Source organism: Triturus cristatus, chromosome 10 (genome assembly GCF_964204655.1).
Source record: "Triturus cristatus chromosome 10, aTriCri1.1, whole genome shotgun sequence".
Classification (NCBI taxonomy): domain Eukaryota; kingdom Metazoa; phylum Chordata; class Amphibia; order Caudata; family Salamandridae; genus Triturus; species Triturus cristatus.
In genome coordinates this window covers 487,404,570-487,424,824 of record NC_140593.1, presented here as the reverse complement: position 1 = coordinate 487,424,824, position 20,255 = coordinate 487,404,570, and the positions used below count along the sequence as shown (strand labels likewise).

At 43.6% G+C, this 20,255-nt stretch overlaps 1 protein-coding gene across 1 annotated transcript in view; it reads right to left on the bottom strand.

Moving 5' to 3' along the window:
- ADARB2 (adenosine deaminase RNA specific B2 (inactive)) overlaps positions 1-20,255 on the bottom strand; it is a 515,069-nt gene that overhangs the window by 227,381 nt on the left and 267,433 nt on the right. Inside the window, exon 4 of the mRNA XM_085630113.1 lies at positions 8,206-8,320. Within this exon, the coding sequence (XP_085486239.1) occupies positions 8,206-8,320 (115 nt within the window). The remainder of the gene's footprint in view (positions 1-8,205; positions 8,321-20,255) is intronic.

Here is a 20,255-nt window from a genome sequence, read left to right as displayed (position 1 = left end):
CTGGGGGTGTTCCTTCCCAGCAACATCCATGGCTTTTTGACACTCCCCCAGAATTACGAGAAATCGTAACTCTGGGGCAGCGCCAAACACCTACGCGTAAATGAGGCCCAACGAGGAGAAATATCTTTATTTCTCCTCATTTTCCCTTTTTCTATCTGTGCAGCACATAGAAAGAGGAAACAGCCTTTTGTGATTGTTTTTGTGCAAGAAGGCTTACCTTCCTGCACAAAAATAATTATCCCCACAACACAGACACCCTTGCACCATGGTGCAAAGGTGCCTATACTGACTCACAGCAGCCCCTTGTGCGCCAGCGCAGGGGAAAATACAGAAATGCGCCGTACCTGATAGATACTGAAAAAATATATAGCTCAGAATTATTTCCCTGTCCTAGGAACCACTATTCCTGCCCTTTTTTTCTTTTGCCATAGGGCAGCGCTGCAGGAAGGCCTGCGGCCCCGCCGTACAGCAAAATCTCATAAATGCGGCCCTCCTGTGTTTTGAGCTTTATCTCCGTGAGAAAAAGTACTAGAGAGGCAGCGTTGAACTCAAAATCCGGCACAATTATGTCTTTTGACTCCACCTCGGGTTTCAGGTGTGAAGTCTGCCTTTATTAAGTGTGGTAGAAGAAGGTTTTAGTTCTCATATGTACAGCTAACACAGTGGAGCAGGCAAGGGTGTATTCTTATAAATAGATCATGAAATGAAATTAAAATTATATTTTGTATAGCACACTACTGCCTGAAGGCATCTAGGCGCTTCCTGCTGCGGAAAAGGAAGAAACAGGAGGATGTGGAAATTAGTGGAGGAGATCCTAACAGGGAAAAATGGAAAAGGAAGAAACAGGAGGATGTGGAAATTAGTGGAGGAGATCCTAACAGGGAAAAATGGAAAAGGAAGAAACAGGAAGATGTGGAAATTAGTGGAGGAGATCCTAACGGGGGGGGGGGGGGGAAGCCATGTTTTCAGGGCTTTTATCAAAGCACGAAGACCTGTGCATTTCTTCAGGGATAGAGGAAGGGAGTTCCAGCTTTTGGCTGTATGATAAATGAAGCTCCTGCCTCCCAAGTGAGCTCTCTTAACTTTGGGAACCATGACATTGTGAGCTGAGGTGGACTGCAAGATTCTGTAAGGGCAGTACCAAATGAATCTCTGTTTCAGAAATTCTGCGACACAGCCATTCAAAGCTTTAAAAAGCAATACAAAGTGCTTTGAAGTCAATGCGTTCTCTAATAGGGAGCCAGTGGAGCTGAGCCAAGGCTTGAGACCCAGAATGATGCTTAGGGATCCGAAGAAGCATATGTGCTGTGGCGTTCTGCAGGACTTGTAGTTTGTTTATAAGTCAGTGTTGTGAATTAACATAAAGTGTATTGCAATACTTAAGTTTTGAAAGCATGAGTGCGGTAACCATCAGTTTCTGCATGTTGTGTGGAATGAATGGAAAGATCTTACACAGAATTTTGAGACCAAAAAAATACAAGGAAATCACCACATTGATGTTTTTGTAAAATGACAATTTGTCGTCGAAAATTATACCACAGTTTTTAGCTTTAGAAACTGGTGTCGGCAGGGCTCCTAGGTCCTGTGCCCACCAAGTGGGGAACCAGAAAGATGTATTGTTGCCTAGCCGGAGCACCTCGTGTAGTTTTAGGCAATTATTGGACATCAAATTACTAATCTCCAGCATGCAGCTATGGAATCTGCTTTCTGTATCTTCCGGGTTACCGGCTAATTATACGACTGAGTGTCGTCTGCATAGCTAACGACTGAAAATCCTAACATTTTGATCAGCATTGCCAGTGGGGTAGCATATAGATTAATAAGTGTAGGGCTCAACATAGAGCACTGCGGAATCCCATAAGGAAGTGAGAAGGTGTTGGAGGAGAAATGTATCCAGGGCCACAAATTGATTTCTCTCAGAGACAAAGGATTTTAAAAGGGCCAGCGCAGAACCCCTGATGCCAAGAGAATGAAGCCTGTCAATCAATATAACATGGTTGACCATATCAAATGCAGGAGCAAGGCTGCATTTGATCCGGAGTCTAGAATAGTTCTCAACTCTTACGTGGCAACTATCAAGGCAGACTCCTTACTGTGTTCACCCCCTAAAGCTGAACTGTGAGTGGTCCAGAAAATGGTTAGACTCAAAGACTGTTATCAATTCTTATTTCAGCGCCTTCTCTATAATCTAAGCAAGGAAAGGTAGGCGTGATATTGGCTGATATTTATTGGGATGCAAAGGAGACAGGTTTGGTTTCTTAAGTAGTGGCAAGATGGATGCCACTTTCCATGCCTTCAGAAAGTCGCCTTAGTTGATCATTTTCTGAAAATAATTGTCAGTAGGTTGCCTAATACATTGAAAACCAGCTGCGCAATCTTAGGAGGATAGGGGTCAGAGGGGGACCTGACTTTGTTGATAAGAAAAGGTCCAGAACTTGATCAGCCAATAGGGTTACAAAAGATGAGAGGAAGTGCTGAATCAGAACTGATGTCACCATTCTTATTTGAGACCCGGGTGGGCCTTCTGATTTCCCCTCAGGATCATCAGACCCCAAAGGTGAAGGGGCCGGTGTACTCTTTGCAGTGAAGACATTTATAAATGTCTCTCACCATTGACACAAAGAAGAATGCAATAGTGTCATACAAAGCTTGATTACTATAGGTTTTTTTGAGACTTCAATGTTTGTTTTTTACCACAGTAATAAACTCCTTGGCAGATTTTTTTACCATCTGTATTTGGTGAGTAAAGTAGGCTTATTTTTATTTACAAATAAGGGCTTTATATTCACAAATTTTCAGTTTGTAACGTTCTTTTTCTGTTCTCTCATAATTAAGCCTCCATTTCTGCTACTGCTTCCTACAGGCCTGTTTACATTCCCTCAGTGTGCCTGAGAACCAGGGCTGTGACGAAGAGGCTCTATTGTTCATTGTGATTAATGCTGGAGCTGGCTGTCCAATAGCCAGATCTAGCCAGGAGTGGTAGATGGTGGCGGTGTGATCAAGGTTTGTGGAGGGGGGGGGGGGGGGGGGGTCAGTGTAGAGGTCGTAAGAATCTTTGCTAAGTTAGTGGAATCTATTTTGTGCCATGGGCGAGTTTTTCTTGAATTTGGTGGGACTACGGACTTTGCGAGGATGGCTGCAACTTTGATTTTAAACATCACTGCATGATGATCCGACCATGTAAGTGGCAATGAGTCAATAAAAGATAGCGAGCTAATGCCAGAAAAGATACCATCCAATCTATGCCCGGCCGAATGTGTAGGTGTGCTGACCAGTTGCTCCAACCCGAGGCTACTCATCAGGTCCATTAGGGATTCAGATTCTTTGTCATGGCTGTTTTCTAAATGGAAATTAAAATCCCCTAGAATTGTGTAATCTGCATGATCAATCTTAGTATCCAGCCATTGGCAGGTAGATTGTACAAAAGGAGTCCTGGGGCCCGGCAGACGATAAATTAGGAGCAGGTTAAATGAGATGTTGTTATTGAGGCCAAGTTTAAAATATAGTGCCTCACACTCAAAATTGTTGGGGACAGGAGTGAAGGAACCAGAGCCTCTGCAGCTGCCTCCGCAGCTGTTACAGTACTTACTTTAGTGTTAAAGAACGTAATAACACATCCTGTACACTTTACCAAATTAGTGAGTTTAAGAGGCTCTATGGAGCGGAATCAATGACTTTTACCTGACGGGCAAAGATTCATCAGTTCTTCTCCGTTGAAATGAGGCGTCATTTATGTATCAAACAGAAAAACAAGCAGGGGGCTGGCTCTGGACGCGATCCTGACGTGAATGGGCGCAGATGGGCTTGCGATAGGCGCGCCTTTGGCGTGCCAGCGGTGTGTCCGTGACCTGCAGCCACTTAAATGCAGATCCCCAACTAGAGTCTAAAAATTCTACACTGCCAAGCTGCTCAGAATGGTGGCAGTCTAGTGGCCCAAAGGAAGTAGGGCTGTGAGGAGAACAGCAGGCTCTCTCTGCTTCAGCAGAAGCTGGTGGTGGCAGACCAGAGAGCAAAAGTGTAAATTGGGAAATGAGGGTGAGTAAAATAGAACCAATGAGCAGCACCTAGTAGTTAAAAATATTTCAATATAAAACAGTTTTAAAACCTACGTGATCCAAACAATGACCTCCTAGCAGCATCATTTCAGTGACGTAGGGTAAAGGATTACTGCGTACACTTTCAGTTGAGTTTAAACTGTGGCCTTCTCGCATATGTTGCTTGACGGTGGTACATCTTTGTTAGGAATCAAAGGGAATCAGACGGGTCACGTGGCTGGCAGGAAAACCGTCCATCATCAAAGTCTTCGTTGTGTGTAGGCAGAACTAAAAAGAAAATCAATCTGAACTGTTTCTCCCGTGCAGCCTGCAGTAGCAGAATCACATGTACACCATGGGCCATGTTAAAGAAACACTGGACTGACTAAAAAACATGGGACAAATCCATTCGCAATTTTTTTTCTGGTTGTAGAATACTGAAGAGAGAAAAACTATGTTTGCATCAGGATGAAAATAAAAGGAACAGAATTAAGAGCTTGTGGCGCCCCGGGCTATCCCTCAGATTGCCGCCCCGGGGAGGGGGGGTTTGCTGGGGAAAAAGGACGGCAAGCACTTGAAAGAGGACCTAGAGACACGTAGTATGGCCGCTAATAGTTACCTCGATCATGCAAGTTACATGCACATACATGACACGGTCCAAGGCTACACAGTTGAATACACCGGTGACTGGCAGTGCAAAAGAGAACACACAGACTGCATGATCTATCTGGGGACTCAGAAAAACCGCATGTGACATCCATCAGAGAGCTGCGTGAACAATTACCTGGTAATCCCCTCAGCACAATACAAACATGCACATACATGACACTGTTCAGGGATCCATCATCTACAGCTGACATTAAATGACCATTCATCAGGGTTCCCCCATTAAAGCAGTGCACTTTGTGATCTGCATGGTACATGTTCTTTGCAGCAGGCACATTAACCCTCTGTGCTACCTTTCCAGGAGTCAACCCTTCCACTAGACAAAACTGGGATCTCTCTCTAGGAAGAACATTAATCACCAAAGTTATCATGACATTTTTATTGTTTCTGAAAATTGCTGGAGGCCAGGAAGGAGGCAGCAAGTTTTTTTTAAGCCATAATATACTTGCAAACACTACGCACCCACCCGAAATAGGTACCCAGTGCGGTCATACAGTTCGCACCGCCCTAACCTGCTCAAGGTTCATGTGACCTCAGTGACAGAGTCACAGTGACTGGATCACTGTTGCTCTAGGGTGTGCTGCTTCGTAGACCTGCCCGCAAGACTGGAGATGAACTTCAGTATGGATTGTGGTGGACAGGCCTTCAAGGTTAACTCACAATTGACACCACTAGGGTACACCTGCTTGTGCTAAGACATCAAGCCTTCTAAGGTCTAGAGGGGCCTTCTTAGGTCTAGCATGGGATTGTGTTCCCTCAGTAGAGTGGTCTGGTGGACTGGTCATGAAGGCTGAACCCGGTTCCCCAGTTCCAAATTCGACAGCTCTGGCCATAGTGCCACATCCTCTTCCCCACTGAACACCATACTGCCCCACTGAGAGAAACTCTCACTGCCTTCAGCTACAACCTAATTGTGCCCGCTATAAACACTTGGATGTGGCTCAATTCAAATTATGCACTTGATAAGAGTAATTTGCTGCCAAAAAAATTAAAAAGTAAAAGCAAACACTCATAGGGAATGCAAGATTAAGTAAAGCATGTGAAATGTAAACAGAAGCAACATGGTTACCTTAACGATCTCTCACTCACTATTCAGAAATCAGCGAGTGGTTTTACCTGAAAAGTTAAGAACATGACTACAGGGCCCTGAAGGGAACCGTTTCAATGTCCATTGCTTATATCCTTAATAAACGTAAACAGTATGGTTTAAAAAGACCACATCCATAAACAGAGCCATGGTACGCATTTTGTTTTCCAATCCACCCATCAACCAGATATTGCAGTCCCTCCAGGAATGGTGTACTTCCCCACCTGGGGACAACAATGCTGTTCAAAGAAAGACGAGAAAACAAAAGTAGCGCTTCACTGCAAAGTCTGTAAAGTGAGACTGATGTGTTTGGATGTGAATACAACCAATCTGGCCACTTTGCAACCACTGTGTCTTGCTTTATTTAGTTATGTATTTATTTTTCATATTTAAAACCTTCTATTTCTCTCCATCCCGCTGCATTTTGGAATAGAAAAATGTCAGAAAAAGGGCATTTCCCACAAGAGCGTTTTTCTTTTTTGGATCCATTTCACAGGGAAGCAACTAAATAAAAGAAGGAAAGAGGTTGTGAACCGTTTCTTCAAGTCATGGTTTTCAGTAAGTGAGGAGCAAGACAGAAAGAGAGGGAATAATAGGAAGATGGGGGGGGGGACAGCTGCCAGCACAAAAAAGAAGAGGACATTGCCCGAGTCCTATTCTTTCTCTGCCAGTTCCCGAACGTCCACGAAAGCGAGGCCGAGCCTTATCTGAATGCCTTTGTCCGCCCTCAAAATAGTGCTGCCTGGGGCGGACCGCCCCCACCGCCCCCCCCCCCCCTAGCTACGCCACTGCATGTTTGGGTGTTTACATAACAAGAAGTGGAAAATGCATGTTCTCCACCTTCCCTATGAGAATGATAAGACCATAGGCCTCATTTAGAGTTTAGCAGACAGAATATACCGTCAAAGAGAGGTGGATGTCCCGTCTGCTGCATTAGAAGTGCATTACAGTCGATGTCACTCTAAATGTGGAGGACGGGGCATCTGACAAGTTGTACCGAGTACTTTGTCTGCCAAGCTCTAAATATAGCTGTAAGTGAGTGGCAAAATTACTTCAGGATTCACAAAGTCACATATGGCCGTCAGCCTACGTTTATGGATGGAAATAGCTCAATTTACTCCTGTCAGAAATCCACACAAGGATATCGGACAGCCATATTTAGGTTACTAGTGCGAAACTGTACACCACAACTGTATACACGTATACAGTAGTATATCCTCATATGGGGTTGTGGGGGGGGGGATCAAGGTGTGGTTTGCCTTGAGAGCTTGCGAAATCCCACAGATCTGTGATGGAAATTGGATACAAGCTCATTTAACTCTATTTTTCTTGTTAAAATGTATTCTTGAAATTGAATTTAAGTTGTAACATCGCTATAGTTAATTTATGTTGATAACATCTGTGCTACACATGGTTGTAAAATGTGGCTCCTGCATCCATACCTAGGTGTACAATCTTTCTGTATTATAGAGTAAACCAAACTCTGTTTGCACAAATCTGTATTACACAAGCAGCAAAATAAATTTGTGGGTTTTTTTTTACATTAGTGCAAAATGTCAGTGATTTCTTCCTATTTCTTCTCAGGTGATAATTGAGACAACATCACTATCTAATTATTGATTTCACTGTTTACACTATAACTCCACCTATGGAAATTTGAACTATGGTGGTATGTGAGTAAGAGGAACCAATATTAAGCCTACCGGCCTATCTAGTACGTTACCCTGAGCTTTCTGTTGGGCAGCGGTGGCAGGCATAGATAAGCACGGTGGGGGCGGGGCAGGGCGCAGCAGGGTGAAACCGACAGACGGTGGAATAGGTGTTATTTATTTATTGGATTATACCTATTCAGTGGTCTGTTGAATTACCCCCGCTACCACCCCACCCTGCCCTGCCCCACCGCACTTACCTGTGCCGGCCACCCCTGCTCTTGGGTAGCATTATGCCAATCCATTGATTGTCACTTACATTTTTCCATTTGAACCATTAGTTTCCCTTCACTGCAGGGGTGTGGTAAATTCTCAAATGTTTCTTGGGAGAAAACTCCCAGTGCATCAACCACACATATTTTCAAAATTTCCAAGGAGAACCTTCCACTTTGGGACTTTGTCTTCAGAAAATTTTAAAAAGTGCTGACTGGCCTGCCACTAACGCTGCATTGCGGGCAAGCCCTTACTCTTCCTTTTTTTAACAAAATGGCTCCCACCATAGAGTTGGGAGCTGTCTTGCAGACAAATGCATGTTCGGATAGTGGGAAATTTCGACTTGGAGTCTGGCTTTATCGAGGGGAGGGGCACCAGCCATTTGACAGCCAGCTCACCAAACTCTAAATGAAGCTCTAAGAACAATTAATTTGTTGAACTCTGCACACTTCTGTGCCCAATAAGATTCAACACAAATGAACAAAAAACAACTTACCTCTGGTCATTACAATTCCTGCAAGGGCTTTATGACATGTGTGCATGGAAGTCACATTTTCTGTCAGTTGCTGGAACTTCTGCGTGACCAGCTGATAGACAGAATCTGCAAAATCCTGAAAATACAAAAATATTCAATATCTAAATTAGAATCCTACAGTCAAAGTAATGGTGTCAAAGCCTTATCAAACATTCATTAGCTGAATGAATTGTATCAGTGCCGATGTCAAAGTACAAGATCCCAGGAATGCAAAATTGCAAGGTGTACAGTAAAATTGATTTGCATACCCTGCAGCGGCATTGTGCGGTCGGATGCAAAAGTATGCGTCAATAACTGAGACGTTGGCTACAATCACTCATTTTATGTACTGGAGGGCATTTCCAAAGTTTATGGAGTACAAAATACATTTTACACGTGTGTTGTTTTTTTCTAAACAAGACGTGGCTCATTTTAAAAAGTAGTTCTAGGAACATTTAGAAACAGAAGTTTAAATCCCTGCTGATGTTTGTTCAGACTGAAAACACACATTCAAAGGCTAAAAATCAAGCACATATTCGCTTTTGCCACACCCTGTGCACCGCTCAACCACCACCTAACATGGTATTAGAAGGCCACCCTTACTTACACCCACGTCCACCATGTTTGTTCCTATCCAGGAAGACAATGCACAGCATGACAGTACATGACAGGAAACTCCTCTGTTTGTCTTTAGAAAGAATTCTGACTGTCTCTCATGCCTTCATGGCACTGCAGAGTGTGGCAAGTTTTGTCAGTTTTCACCATCTTGTGGGAGAAAAAATTTATGACAGAGCCTCTTACTCTAGCTGCACAGAAGCAGCCTTATCTTACCATGAGTTTATCATGAGTGAAACTCAGGTAGACTCACACACAAAAGAAGTTAAAAAATTGGGTAATGGAAGTTGAAAAATCATGAGGGACACAATGGCCAGAGCCATTTGCTACAGCATAATTGAGTGTTTGTTTCATTTTGTTAATGTTAGCTTGTGTCTCATCGCAACAACTAAATAAAAATATATATTCATATTTAGCTACCAAAATGTTACTATTTTAAAACTAGGGACCTGTTAGGCGACTGAGAAGATGGGTAGGTGATGGGTAGGCAGACTAAACAGATGTGGAACTGGGATGCTGTACTTATTCTTTCACAATATTATACGCCTTTAAAAATATACTATGTCTCAAGTTAACTGAAAACCCATACCTTCCTTCACATTTTTAACCCTCTGATTTCATGCATGCCTTAACATCCCTATGCTCATTTATTTCAATCTGCTCTTCCAGAAATGCTTTAAAATCAACAGCTCATATTTCAACAAAATGATGTTTAAGAGTGCCCCACTTTTGTTTCACATAAAAAAGTTAGTGCTCTAGATGTTCATTAGAACTCTATTATCACACTGCAGTTGTTAACTCGAGAGTTAACTTTAAGGCTGCTGCTGGAAGTGCATGCTTCTCTCTGCTGTTCAGAATGATTTACTGAAATGGATGCAGAAGATATTTGGGAACTCATAGAAAATGGGTCTTAATTTTAGTGTTTTGAGAGCAATAAACCTACTTTCCTTGACAAAAAGAACCCTCTTATTTTGTTAATTTCCAAAGAAAATGCTTTCAGTTTTACAGATTTGAATCCATCAAGATGGCTTCAGGTGTGCTACATTCTTGTTATGAATACAGAATGTTAGCACTCTAGTTGTTTATTAAAACGCTGTGGTGATGCAGTTGATTACTAGGGAGTTTACTGACAGTTTGCTGCTAGTGTTGGAAGTACGTTTCTCTTTGCATTTCAGAATGTTTTACTGAAATGAATGAGGAAGATATTTGAGAACCCATAGAAAATGTGTCCTCATTTTAGCTTTGCAGAGTACTAACCATAATATCTATTACAAGAATAATCCCTTCATTTGGTTAATTTCGTAAGAAAATGCTTTATAGTTCATAGGTTTCATTCCATCAAGATAGCTTTAGGTATGCCACATATTTTTCATAATTACAGAACTATAGTGCTCTATTTATTCATTAGAACACTGTGTCATGGTGCAGTAGAACACTGGGGAATTGTTAGATAATGTGTTTCTGTTTGACAGAGGTATTCTCTCCGTTCACGCAGGAACCACATCCCTAGTTAGGGTAAGTCAGATACACATTATAAATTAAACTATGCTCACCCTCTGGTAGCTTGGCACAGAGCAGGCAGACTTAACGTAAGAGACAATGTGTGAAGTATTTGTGCAACACTTCAAACAGTAACACAGTAAAAACACCACATATAGACTCCACACTAGTTATTTATAGACCAAAACAACAAAAATCCAATAAGTAGAAGTCATGATATGAATTTTTAAAAAAGAAAAGTCAAAAATAGCACTTACAAACAATAAGCGCCTATAGGGTTATCTGGTCGCATTGGACCGGGTCAAAGTCAAGAGTTCAGGCCTACTGCAATGGAGTGCAGGCCGGGTACACATGCCACACAAGGCCCCGTCAACAAAAGTACCTTGATCCTGGTTGCAACAGCGAGATGCGGGCTGCAGCCGAGCGATGCGTCGATGTGATGCTCTGATGTAATGATTGCAATGCGGTGGTTCCAAAAACCAGGTGCCGGTTCTGAGAGGCATTGGTTCCAAAGCTGATGCGCCGGGTTTCTCCATGCAGTCAAGGGGATGTAGCGATCATCTCTCAGCAGTGGCGGCAATGTGGTGGATCCAATGACTCGGGTCTGATGGTGATGAGCTGGTTCCAAGAGTGATGCGCTGGTTCTCTTCCTGTATCAGTGGCAATGCATTGATTCTGCTCAAGCAGCAGAGGATGCATTGGTTCCACTGGAGCAAGCACCTGGATCCTCTTCTAATGGATCAGGCACAGGAGTAGGGGGTAAGACTTTTATACCCTGAGTTTTAAAACAGGAGGCAAGTCAGCATGCCCACGGAGATCACTCTGGGTTCAAGTAAGTTAGTCCAGTTTTTCCTCAGCGGGGCAGAGGGTAGCAGGCAGCAGGGCACCACAGTAGAAAAGCAGTTCTTCCAGAGCAGCAGTCCAGTAAAGTGGCAGTCCTTGAAGCAGCACAGCAGTCCTTCCTACTGGCAGAGTTCTTCACATGTCCAGTGGTGTCTGATTTGGCGGGTTCAGAGGCCCAGTACTTATACCCACTTGTTTCTTGGAAGTGTAGATGACTTCAAACAGGGCTTTGTAGTGCACAGAGGTTCCCCGCCAACCTCATCAGCCCTCAGGATGTTGATGACCACTCAGTCACACCTAAGCTCCCTTTGTGTGTGTCTGTAAAGAGGGAATAAGCAAAACGTCCAGCTGTCACCCACCCCGGACGGGGATTGGAGACAGGTTGAATTCAAACAGGGCTAAGAGCAGAAAAGTGCAATCTTGGCATGTGGCATTTTTAAAAGGGTATTGATAAATTCATATTTAGCAGCAAAGAGGATGTATCATTACCATTCCAATGATATGAAACAAGACAGAGCTACTCCTTCTCATTCAGGAATTACAGCTTATACGTGTAATAAGGAATTCCCAATATTAACCTATGAGAGGGGTAGGCCTTACAGCAGTAAAAGCAAATTTGGGCATTTTAACTACCAGAACATGTAAAACTTAAAAGAACATGTCCTACCTTTTAACTACACATCACCCTTGCCTATGGGTTACTTAGGGCCTTCCTTATGGGTGACCCATATGTACTAAAAGGGGAGTTTAAGGCTTGGCAAGGTAGTTTAAATGCCAAGTCGACATGGCAATGTAAACTGCACACACAGGCTCTGCAGTGGCAGGCCTGAGACAAGTTTAAAGTGCTACTTGTGTGGGTGGCACAATCAATGCTGCAAGCTCACTAGTAGGATTTAATTTACAGGCCCTGGGCACTTGCAGTGCACTATACTAGTGAATTATAGGTAAATTAAATATTCCTTACAGGTGGATAGATCAAGCAAACCATGATTAGGAGAGAGCACATACACTTTAGCACTGGCTAGCTGTGGTAAAGTGCTCAGAGTCCTAAAGCCAACAAAACCAAGTCCAGAAAAGAGGAGGAGGAAGGTAAAATGTTTGGTGTGACCCTTCTGGAAGAGAGGCCCATTTTCCAACACAAATCAGCTGACAGGCACCTGCTGCTGTTGGAAGTACATTTCACCCAGAATATCAGACTATAATAACACACGGCTGATGACGATAATCTGAATTTATAGAACATGTGCTCTCGTTTTAGCTTTTGGGGCACCTTCCATGCCTTCTATGAGAACATCATGAGGGAAAACAAACCATATTTTCTTAAACGTGGTTCATCAGATCCCAGTAGGCGGTCAAGAATTCCTAAAGTGAGTAGACCACCACCATCTAATGATAGAATTTACTACAATGCATTTCAATGAGGACCACGCCCGGAGTCCTGTAATGGCTGCCACAACATTTTGTCCATGTTGTGGTCAGCCAAACAAGGGGGTGTCAGGAGTCCTCATCCTTCCCCTTATGTATTTTTTTCATTCATTTTAGGATGCAGGAACCATGTTTCTGAGTCCTGTAATGGCTGCCTCTATATATTGTTCATGTAGTGCCCTGCCAATCAGGATTTCTTAGCCCCTATTAAAGTAGCCAATCAGAGCATATCTGGACACCTACAATCTATGTATGCCTATTTCTTAACACCTTTTGACTACTCTGAGCACTTTTTGTTAACTATACCAGGCTGATGAGGCCTAATAAGGGCAAAACCAGTCCTAGGTTGCTAGTGCTCTGGTTCATGGAGGACCTGGCTTGGCAGTTCGAGCTGGACTGGTCCCATTGGAGCAGGATCAAGACTGATTTGCATGTTGCTGGTTCCAAACTGAGATGCAATGCCGGGTGATAAACGATAGACTGGGATATGGCCCGAGCTGTTGCCAGTGCCAGAAATTGATTCAAGCATTCCATCCATCTCCGTGTTTTTGCTGCCATATTTTTGTAGCAAGATATTTTATATCTTGACATTCCAGTACCAGACTTGAGCGGCTGGCGGGGTCTTAGGTTTACGGTAACGTTACTACAACGCAACCGACACTAGTATTTAGTGTATTCCTACCCTGGCCACATTGTCTCCACAGCCTAATGGGGTTGTGTGTTCTTGGTATACACGGCACCACACGTTTTTAGGGTGCTGTATGTGTGGCCACCATTGACACCTCTTAGAGGTTGTGGCCACCACCAAAAAGGTGCAGGTAGCCGTATATATTGGTCCTGAAGAATTGCCATTTAATATAAACCCAGGCAAGAAACATGTTGACCTCTTTTATTTCTGTAGCACATATTACTCATACACCTAATGGTGAGAGATGTGCGGATTGTTTTTAATCAGGGTGTTGACCATACTTTATTAAATTTGTTTGAAGAGGATCACCTACCCTGTTTTAGTACACTTACCCTTCACTTCACTTGCACCTACACCATTTATCCTAATTAACTGTTTTCCCCACACACCTACTCACCGGCGTTTGGAAATAAAGATCTCCGACCGGAAGGCCCCCTCGGGGTGCCTGATCGGGCATTGCACTGCCGGCCCGATAAGGAGCAAAGACCCGGTGATGAAGCAAGACACCCGCTTGTTGGGTGTGTGAGGGTCTTCTTTTCCAGAAGGAGTACTTTCTACTCCGTTCAATCAGACCGTTTTCACACCATCACCTTGGGACCTAGTGATTCTAACACACACTGCGTTATCATCAGGAACTGCATACCCTTTTGTTAATATTAATTCCAGTACCATACCCAGAACTCATATGGCTGTCAGTAAATCCATAGCAATGTGTGAATATTAAGAAGAGATTGTTCAAATCCAAATTTGTTTTAAGAAACATAGATAATTTATCCTTATCATACAGCTACTCTTTTTAATGAATGGGTCCTGTAAGAAAGCTATATTTTTTTTGCTGAATGTAAAGTAAGCCAACTGGTATAAAGCACACTTGACAGTACAATAGGAAGAGACAAGCATTGGCATAGCCAATAGGTCTCGCTTTTGGGACCTTATAAGTGTTTAGCCATGCAACAGTTGCATAACTAAATACTAATAAGGTCCCAAAAGCGATACCTATTGGCAATGCCAATGCTTGTTTCTGTTTATTACTGCTCTGTAGTAATGGCGGCGCACGGGTGCCACCATTACTACATAGAAGTAATAAACAGGAGAAAAAAAACTGGCTCACGGAGAACATCAAAGCGGCCGCGAAAGGGAAAGTGATCGCAATCGCGATCAAACATCAAAGTGGCCGTGCTGCTGCGAAAGTGAGGCGCGCGCGCCAGCACACATACACTGTAGCTCTAGGCTACAGTGGTAGCACTTTATTGAGCCCTCACAAAAAGTCTCGCCAGACCAGCGCTTGCGCTAGGTCAGACGAGACCTAAAAAACAGAAGACTGCTGGCATCTGTTCTGTGGGATTATATTACGCCCCACCCATATGCAAAACTAACCTTTCTGAAATTCCTTTCCCAGGAACCCAAAGACAGAAGTTCAATAGATTATGTTTACTAAACGCTTCCTCTTTTATAATATATTGATTTTAATATCTTCACGAATGCTGCTGAATGTCAGTTTTACCCAGAAGACTGCCAGCAAGGAACTGAGCGCACCTTATTTATTTTCATTATTCAGAATATTAGTGCTGAAAAACAGCTGGCACTTGGGGTATTTAAAACTACCACTATGTTTAATTTTTTTAGATTTAATTAGTCAGGTAACGTGATGAAACAATGTAAAATAACACAGGTGAAAACCACCCCAATTTGACTTTTTGCGTTCTCGTTTGCTGTATGTAAATTACCGCTCATCTGACACTTATTCTTATTGCGGATAGACATGTTCTGAAGAGCGGCCTAGACCATATTTAACGAGTTTGCATAATGGCTGCTAATGCATTTTAGACATCTGCTGCCCAGTCGGGAGGCTTCCCATTGTTGGAGCCGAAAACTGTGTTTCGAATTGGATGCTGGGAGAACGTGACACCTCAGAGGCCCGAGATGTTAATGTGAGAATTCCCCACTGATGCTCTGATTGCATAAAAGAGTCCCTAAAAGCCCGCGCGGGCATGGAGATCCAGGCGCTACCACGCGGACTCATTTCGCTCCTCGCCTTTTACCATGTCAATGGCTTTCCCCGCTGATCAGCATTTCCTCGTAGCCTGTCCCACGCGCGGTTCTCCTCGATTCTCCCAGTGCTCAAGTCAAATTACGTTGCTCTCCACTCACTGCCATTTGATGGCCGAAATTGGTAAATATTTCTTCAGTTCCCAGCGTGATCTCCTGTTCGCAATTGTGCCTTTCCCCTTTAATTGTTGTTTTTGTACGCTCGGTTTAATTGGCTTTTGTTTCTCAGTCTGTGGCTGTGTTTTTCCATGTGGGGGACACAGTTATGCGTTCTGAAACCTTGCTGGGGCATAGGCGTCTTATAAAAACTGTTATAATAACCATAATAACATTATGATGGGCTGCCACTGACAGTCCCACACCAGTGAATTCAACTGAATCAGATTCTCCCCACAGTTGTTTTTAAAACCGAAATCTTTTAAGGCAACATACAAATTTATGAATCACTTTTTCGATTTTTGTGCAGAGCGTACAGCATCGATTTGACGTCAGGGTGCTTTACGTTGGAGCAGTCAATGATAAGAGCCCTTTGCTCAAGTGCACATTTTCCAAAAATTCCCCCATACATATCTGTACGTGTTCATGCTGGCAGAGACGTTTTAAGGCATGGGCAACGTGGGCTCTGGCCCAGCACCCTAGTCATTCAGAGGGCCTCATAACTCTGTTCTGCAGAGAGTCTTGACCTGCTGGCATTTAATATTTCTTAAACAGATTGTTTTAAATACCGTTTTCCTTAAAAAAAAAAAAAATGATTCTTTCCAATTTCAACATGTTTTATTTATTTATTTAATACAAGAACATATTAGCAATTCTGGTACAGGGTTAACATAGTTTGTACCAAGTACCGCTTGTACAACAGTATATTGAGACGTTATGTCACGGAGACGTTATGTGACGTTTGTGTGGCTAACCCCACATGACGATAGTTAGAGAAAGAGGCAGGTATAAAAAGGCAGAGAAACAAGGGGGGAAAGAAGAGCTATGAGACAGGCAAGGAGGGTTACATTTCTTAACAATTACATATGACATTCTGTGGGGATGTTGGCACCCATGTAGGCCGGTGTTGGTGGGGCTTCCCCCTTGCGGCCGGTCCGAGAAGGCGACATTGGTTGAGACCAGTTAAGTACGTTTGTCTGGGTGCTGCGTTCATAGGGGGTACCAGGTTGTGTTTAATGTGGGTGATGTGTGGGAGGCTATTGCAAACATTTTGCAGAGATGGTGTGTTCATCTTTCATGCAACAACCATAAAAAAGTTTCTTTTAGATCAAAACAGGACCTTAGATATGAGAAATGGGTGGGTGTCCCAGAGAATATTTGTAGTAACATTAGTGAGCTGCTGCTGTGTTAGAATATTGAAAACACATGATACCATCTCTGAATATTAGATGTAAACACATTTAGAATCAGGACGGGTGTGCCTGTGGCCTAACAAAAAAGATCATGAACAAGCTGAAATTGGATCATAAATTCAAATCTGTTCTGAACAGGGACCCCCCCAAATATGGTTGGCCCTGGGCCCCCAAAGCACTTAATATGTCCCTGCATGCTACCATTTAATCTATGAATGCGGTTTGAGTATGAAAGTAGTTGTGTAGGATGTAATTTAACAACTTAATAAGCTGTCATGTACAAGGAGTAAAGTGGAAATTTAAGGTCAGATTTATCAAAATGTCACTCAACGCAGCAAGACAACTGCTACCGCTGCATGACAGTAAGAAAGCGGGACTGCACCATATCTGCTAAGATATGATGCATTCCTGCTCTCTCCCTGCGCTGGTGCACTGAATGCTGCCTAGCGCCAACTTAGGCACCCTTGCGCCTTGGTGTAAGGGTACCTACGTTATAGGATGGATTGTTTTTGTGCAGTAAGAGGCACTTTCCTGCACAAAAACAATCCTTAAAGGCATTTTCCTCTTTCTATGTCTGCTGCAAAATGCAGCACACGTGGAAAGAGGAAATAACAAGGAGAAATAAAGATATTTCTCCTCATTATACCTCTGTTGGGAAGGCGTACCATTTTGACGCAATCCCAGGTTTACTACCCTTAGTAAATGTGGATTTGTGTCAGAATTCATGGATGGATGCACGGGAATCTGGGAATCTGCTTGTGTTTGCAATGCCCATGCTCCACCCATGGAACGCCTTCCCAATGCAGAGTAAAGAAAGGTTGCTATTTGTGCTCCCTTGCGTTACGTTACTGGGGATTTACTAAGCCAAGCTGAGTCACACAAGATGGCTGTGCATGGCTTAGTAAATATCACTTAGGCCCTTGTGTTACCTTGTATTGCCTTGTGTGATGCAAGGACTAAGTAAATGTGACTCAGAGTGTTGAAATAGAAGTTATTTAATTCCTCATTTGAATACAGTGTATGAAGGGCCTTCCTTAGGGTCGGAGGAATGTTATTCCAGATCTTGCGTTGCAACTCTGCATAACTGTTTTCCTAGGTTTTTTTTTTGTTTAACTTTGTTTTATTGAGTTTCTAAAGCATCAGGCAGCAAATATTACAGTGATCCCATTTTATTTATTTATTTTTTGTGATTTTTACAGCGCGCAAATACCCAGGGGTGTCTCGGCGCTTTGATGATCAAACTGAACAGGTAAGGCAATTATTGTGCAAACAGCCACATTTTGAGTTGTTTTCTGAAGCTAAGCAGTGTAGGGCATGTCTTGATACTGAGGGGGAGTGAGTTCCACAGTTTGGCAGTGGCAACTGTGAAGCTTCTGTCACCCCAAGTGACCTTTTTTGTGCGTGGCACGTTGAAGAGGTGGGCTGATGAAGAACGAAGTGTTCTAGATGCTTCTAAAGGTCTAAAGGCGTGTTTCAGGAACAGAGGACCAGAGTTGTTAATGGCCTTGTATGCTATGCAGAGGGCCTTGAACTTAATGTGGCACCTCACAGGGAGCCAGTGGAGTTTGCGAATGGAGTGGGAGATAGAATTGTGTTTAGGGATGTTAAGCAGAAGCCTGGCTGCGGCATTCTGTAACAACTGAAGTTTTTTAAGCACCTTTTCCTGGGCGTTGAGGAATAGGGAGTTACAGTAGTCGGTTTTGGAAAATACCAGGGAGGTGATTAGGGTCTTTGCAGCTGAGGTTGGGATGAAGGGTAGGAGCTTTTTAATTTTCCTCAGGGTGAAGAAAGAGGCCGAGACAACATTATTAGCATGATGGTTAAAAAGAAGCCGATCATCAAAGATGACTCCAAGGTTTCTCACTTTAGTGACAGGTGTGGGAGGAGTGCCTAAATTGTTTGGCCACCACTGAGGGACCAACAGGTCTCCAGTTTACCAAAGGTCATGATCTCAGTCTTGTTGGAATTCAGTTTGAGACAGTTGGCCGCCATCCAGAAACTGATGGCCAACATTCCCTCTTGGAAATTGGCGGCCACCCTGTCTCCGTCCTGGTGTATTGGAAGGACGTATTGAAAGGACTAACTGAGTGTCATCAGCATAGGTAGTGAGGCTGATGCCATGTTCCTTAATCACCCTCGCCAAGTCCGACACAGGAACCCTGTGGTACACCGCAGGGAAGGGAAAGGGGAAGTGATAGAAAGGAACCTAGTTTGACATTGTGGGAACGGTTGTGTAGGAATGAGGCGATGAGATCCTTAGCTTTATGTACCACACCCATGGCTGCGACACGGTCGATTAGGATGTTATGGTCGACCGTGTCGAAAGCCGCGGATAAGTCCAACAACACCAGGACTGCCGCTCCTCCCTTGTCCATGGTGTGTCTTATCTCATCCGCTGCCTTGATGAGTGCCGTCTCTGTTCCATGGCCTTTCCTAAAGCCAAATTGTGTATCGTCCAGAAGGTTGTGGGTGTGAATGTAGTGTGATAGTTGTTGGTTCATGAGGTTCTCGAAGATTTTAGCTGGGAAGGGTAGGCAGGCAATAGGTCTGTAACTAGCGGGGTCAGTGGGGTCAAGGGAAGGTTTTTTTAACAGAGGTCTGATAATTGCTTTTTTCCACACTGCTGGGTAGATACCTGTTTGGAACATGTTGTTGCATATGTTGGCTAAGGCTGGTGAGATTGCCTCCGGAATGAGGTTAAGGATAGAGGGAGGGCATGGGTCTAGTGGTGAGCCTGATTTGATGGTTGTAATAAGATGGGAGATTTGTTCAAGCGTGACAGGCTGGAAAAGTGGAAAAGATCGGGTGATGGAGGAAGGGGTAGAGACAGAGGTCTTTACCATGGGTATAGTTTTGAGGGGTGAATGCAGAGAATATGGAGGTGACTTTATCGGTAAAAAAGTCTGCCAGAGAATTGCAAAGTTCTTGTGAGGTGTTTTCAGGTGGGGCGGGAGGGTTGGCCAGATGGTTGACCACCTGAAAGAGCTTTCTGGTGGAATTTACTGCTGAGGTGATCTGGGTAACATAATAACTGCTTTTCTCAGTGGTTAGCTGCTGTTTGTATTTAGTAAGTGGGGTTGTAATGTTTGCGCCAGTTTCTTTCTAAATTCCTGCAGAATTGTCTCTGCAGGCGCAGGTTTTCGGAGAACGAAGGTGCTGACGGGGAGGTTCGGTTTGGATAGGTTGTTTTCAGTGGTGCCTGATAATTTATTGCAGTATTAAGGTGAGTAAGATAGTTACTGGAGGATGTGACTGGATCGGTGTCAGAAGAGTCTAATGCGGTTGCAAGAGTAGCCGCTAGTTCGGGAATATTGATGTTTCTCCAGTTCCTGGACGTAACTGGTGCCACGGGTTTGGATGGAGGGACCGTGGGTGATTTAAAATTAATGTGGAACAGCACCGCTTAGTGGTCAGTCCAGGTGAGGGGTAATTGTGAGGAGTAGGCAATGTCTGTGTTGTTACTGAATATCCCGTCAAGGGTGTGCCCTGCAGTATGCGTGGGTGCCACGACTAGTTGGATAAGTACTGCAGCTGCCATGTCTTCCAGGAGTAAGGTCGTGTCA